The sequence below is a fragment of the Oncorhynchus nerka genome, linkage group LG23 (assembly GCF_034236695.1).
Source record: "Oncorhynchus nerka isolate Pitt River linkage group LG23, Oner_Uvic_2.0, whole genome shotgun sequence".
NCBI lineage: Eukaryota > Metazoa > Chordata > Actinopteri > Salmoniformes > Salmonidae > Oncorhynchus > Oncorhynchus nerka.
This window is the reverse complement of record NC_088418.1, coordinates 60,585,921-60,589,622: the sequence shown is the minus strand read 5'-3', so window position 1 is coordinate 60,589,622 and position 3,702 is coordinate 60,585,921. Positions and strand designations below refer to the sequence as shown.

Here is a 3,702-nt window from a genome sequence, read left to right as displayed (position 1 = left end):
TGGTTAGAAGGAAATGATAGGAGAATGTGCCCTAGTGGGATAAATTGGCATGGTGGTTTGTTAGACAAAGGGGAGTGGGGGGTACAGCTGAGGAGACACTACAAAGTTGAATATCATAACAATTGAAATGCTAATCCTTTGCACATGAACGCTCACTCATTCGGGAACAATTACAATCAATATATATATTTACGCTCAGTGTGTCATCGGGATCTCTGTTGAAAAGTTAGTTTCTGTTGGAGAGTCTGTCCGCCCTCTCTCTGTCGTGGTTAGAATGGATAGTTCAAAGTGACATTCATTCATGTCGTTATAGATGGATGTTTCGGCGGTTGTCGGTCTTCGCGTTCAATGATACCGAATTCCTAGCTGCAGACTAGTAATTAATATCAAAGACTTGTTGTTATTCTGTCGGTATCGATAGTCAAAGAGTTTAACCACGTGGTATGGATAAAAGATTCAGCCATCTACTCAAACCTTAGCTTATACTCAGGCCTCTACTCAAACCTTGGCCCTCTCGTGGTAAGCTGGTCTGCAATCTTTAGCCATCTCGTAATTGAGGTAAGCTCGGTCTGGTGATAGAAAACCCAGGTGGAGGTTTTATTTGGGACACAGAAAAAGTCTGTTTTTTGACGCCAGGTCCTGTCTACCCCTGGGAGTGTGCCATTGACTTAGTGAAACTTTTTAGGGAATTGGAGTTTCCTTCATTAAACAGTCCAAAATCACATTACACAATTTCACAAACAGTTCCATCCTCACTCATTCATCTTATACAACAATTAGATGTAAGCCTCATAACTGAGGCTATTGTATAAAAAGCGTTATGGTAATGTGGCCAAATTGTCTCCCATGAGTTTCACAAAATTGTACCAAACGGACCAGTTCGTAGCTGGATTCTTCACCGATCTTTTATACCTTCTCCAGAACATAAATGTCGTTTGGTTCTCCAGTTCTGTGAGGAAGAAGAAATTAATTTCTTCTCTCTATGAAAACTCACTCTCTCTATACTGTCTGGCCATGAGGCAGGATCTTCCCTAAGAATTTACGACCGGCCTCCCGGGTGGAGCAGTGGTTAAGGGCGCTGTACTGCAGCGCCAGCTGTGCCACCAGAGACTCTGGGTTCGCGCCCAAGGCTCTGTCGTAACCGGCCGCGACCGGGAGGTCCGTGGGGCGACCCACAATTGGCCTAGCGTCGTCCGTGTTAGGGAGTGTTTGGCCAGTAGGGATATCCCGTACGGGCTCGGGAGAGACGAAGGTTGAAAGTCATGCATCCTCCGATACACAACCCAACCAAGCCGCACTGCTTCTGAACACAGCGCGCATCCAACCCGGAAGTCAGCCGCACCAATGTGTCGGAGGAAACACCGTGCACCTGGCAACCTTGGTTAGCGTGCACTGCGCCCGGCCCGCCACAGGAGTCGCTGGTGCGCGATGAGACAAGGATATCCCTACCGGCCAAACCCTCCCTAACCCGGACGACGCTAGGCCAATTGTGCGTCGCCCCACGGACCTCCCGGTCGCGGCCGGTTACGACAGAGCCTTGGGCGCGAACCCAGAGTCTCTGGTGGCACAGCTGGCGCTGCAGTACTGCCACTTTGTTTACATACTCATCTCATATGTATATACTGTACTCGATACCATCTACTGTATCTTGCCTATGCTGCTCTGTACCATCACTCATTCATATATCCTTATGTACATATTCTTTATCCCCTTACACTGTGTATAAGACAGTAGTTTTGGAATTGTTAGTTAGATTACTTGTTGGTTATTACTGCATTGTCGGAACTAGAAGCACAAGCATTTCGCTACACTCGCATTAACATCTGCTAACCATGTGTATGTGACAAATAAAATTTGATTTGAGTTGTAGCGATGAGACAAGATAGTAGCTACTAACAATTGGATACCACAATTGGGGAGAAAAATGTGTACAATTTCAACAAAGAAAGAATTTACGACTTCTCTGACCACAGCAGCCTGGTTGTAAGGAGACAGACAGAGAGAGATGGTACAGAGGTAGGGAGGTGGTACTCGCTGTGTCCAAAGAGGGCAACGTCGTGACAGTGTGTAGGAGGAGGGAGAGTTGTGTGTGTGAGCTTGTATGAGTTCATTAATATGTGTGTGTGTATTTGTCCACACGGTATTCATATTCCCAGTGTTTGTCATGTATCACGTCCTCTCTATCCAGAGGGGGAATCAGATTGAGAAGATAGAGAATGTGGAGACTCTGAGAACCCTGCAGGTCCTGGATCTGTCTCTGAACCGCATCAGCAGTCTGTCAGGCCTGCAGAATCTCCATCTGCTGGGCTCCATCAATCTGGAGAGTAACCTGGTGAGACACAGTCCATTCCTTAATGTCCTGCTCTCTTGTCGACCTTGGTTACCCTCCCTAATTCCTTAATGTCCTGCTCTCCTGTCAAACTGGAGAGGAACCTGGTGAGACACAGTCCATTCCTTAATGTCCTGCTCTCCTGTCAAACTGGAGAGGAACCTGGTGAGACACAGTCCATTCCTTAATGTCCTGCTCTCCTGTCAAACTGGAGAGTAACCTGGTGAGACACAGTCCATTCCTTAATGTCCTGCTCTCTTCTCAAACTGGAGAGGAACCTGGTGAGACACAGTCCATTCCTTAATGTCCTGCTCTTGTCTCTGCCACTGTCTGCATGGTATCAATGGCCAGTATCACTAAACCACCTAGCGACTGTATACCAGGAGCTGAGTGATAAAGCTATTCCACTGCATCAACTGATAGATTGGCTGTGGTATTACATTTAGTTTTAATAGTTTTTAAAGGATTTATTCTTGATCCAAGCATCTGATCTTTTTTCTGTATGATATACTGTTCTCAGATCAGTGAAATCAAGGAGGCCACACACATCCATGACCTGTGCCTGCTCCGGGAGCTGAATCTGCAGAGAAACCTAGTCCAGGTAGCTGCACTGCACCTACACCCAGAACACATCCCTAACTAACAAGTTAGCTCCCTAATGCTGTCTGCTTCCTCTGTACTGACAATAGACATGTCCATGCTGCTTCTTTCACTGTTGTTTCAACCCCAGGAGCAACTGGACTACAGACTGGCAGTGATCTTCCTCCTTCAACACCTGACTGGCCTGGACCAGGAGAAAGTCACAGTAGAGGAGAAGGCAGGTTGGATGTATGAGATGGTTATCAGTGATGGAACTTAAGGATTTTGGGCCGGGCTAGTAGACTGGTGCAGGCCAGCCGGGCTAGTAGACTGCCGCTGGCCAGCCGGGCTAGTAGACTGCCGCTGGCCAGCCGGGCTAGTAGACTGCCACTGGCCAGCCGGGCTAGTAGACTGGTGCAGGCCAGCCGGGCTAGTAGACTGCCGCTGGCCAGCCGGGCTAGTAGACTGGCGCTGGCCAGCCGGGCTAGTAGACTGCCGCTGGCCAGCCGGGCTAGTAGACTGCCGCTGGCCAGCCGGGCTAGTAGACTGCCACTGGCCAGCCGGGCTAGTAGACTGGTGCAGGCCAGCCGGGCTAGTAGACTGCCGCTGGCCAGCCGGGCTAGTAGACTGGCGCTGGCCAGCCGGGCTGGGCTAGAAGACTGGCGCTGGCCAGCCGGGCTAGTAGACTGGCCGGCTAGCTAGTAGACCACAATTGATACTAGCCTTCAGTAGGTCCAAAATCTGCTGGGCGTAGATGGAAAAGATAACATTTGTCTGTATCTTGGTTAGTTTTA

General features: G+C 48.9%; 1 protein-coding gene across 2 annotated transcripts; it reads left to right on the top strand.

Annotated features, from left to right (window-relative positions):
* Positions 1–1,547: 1,547 nt before the first annotated feature.
* On the top strand, positions 1,548–3,189 carry LOC115120784 (leucine-rich repeat and guanylate kinase domain-containing protein-like). 2 transcript variants are annotated; one of them, XM_029649759.2, is made up of 3 exons: positions 1,548–2,332; positions 2,850–2,930; positions 3,060–3,189. In XM_029649759.2, the coding sequence occupies exons 1-3, from the start codon at positions 2,102–2,104 to the stop codon at positions 3,186–3,188; spliced, it is 441 nt and encodes a 146-aa protein (XP_029505619.1). In that variant the 5' UTR covers positions 1,548–2,101; the 3' UTR covers position 3,189. The 2 variants fall into 2 exon arrangements, with proteins under 2 accessions (XP_029505619.1, XP_029505620.1); XM_029649760.2 differs by having other exon boundaries at positions 1,548–2,494.
* Positions 3,190–3,702: the final 513 nt, after the last annotated feature.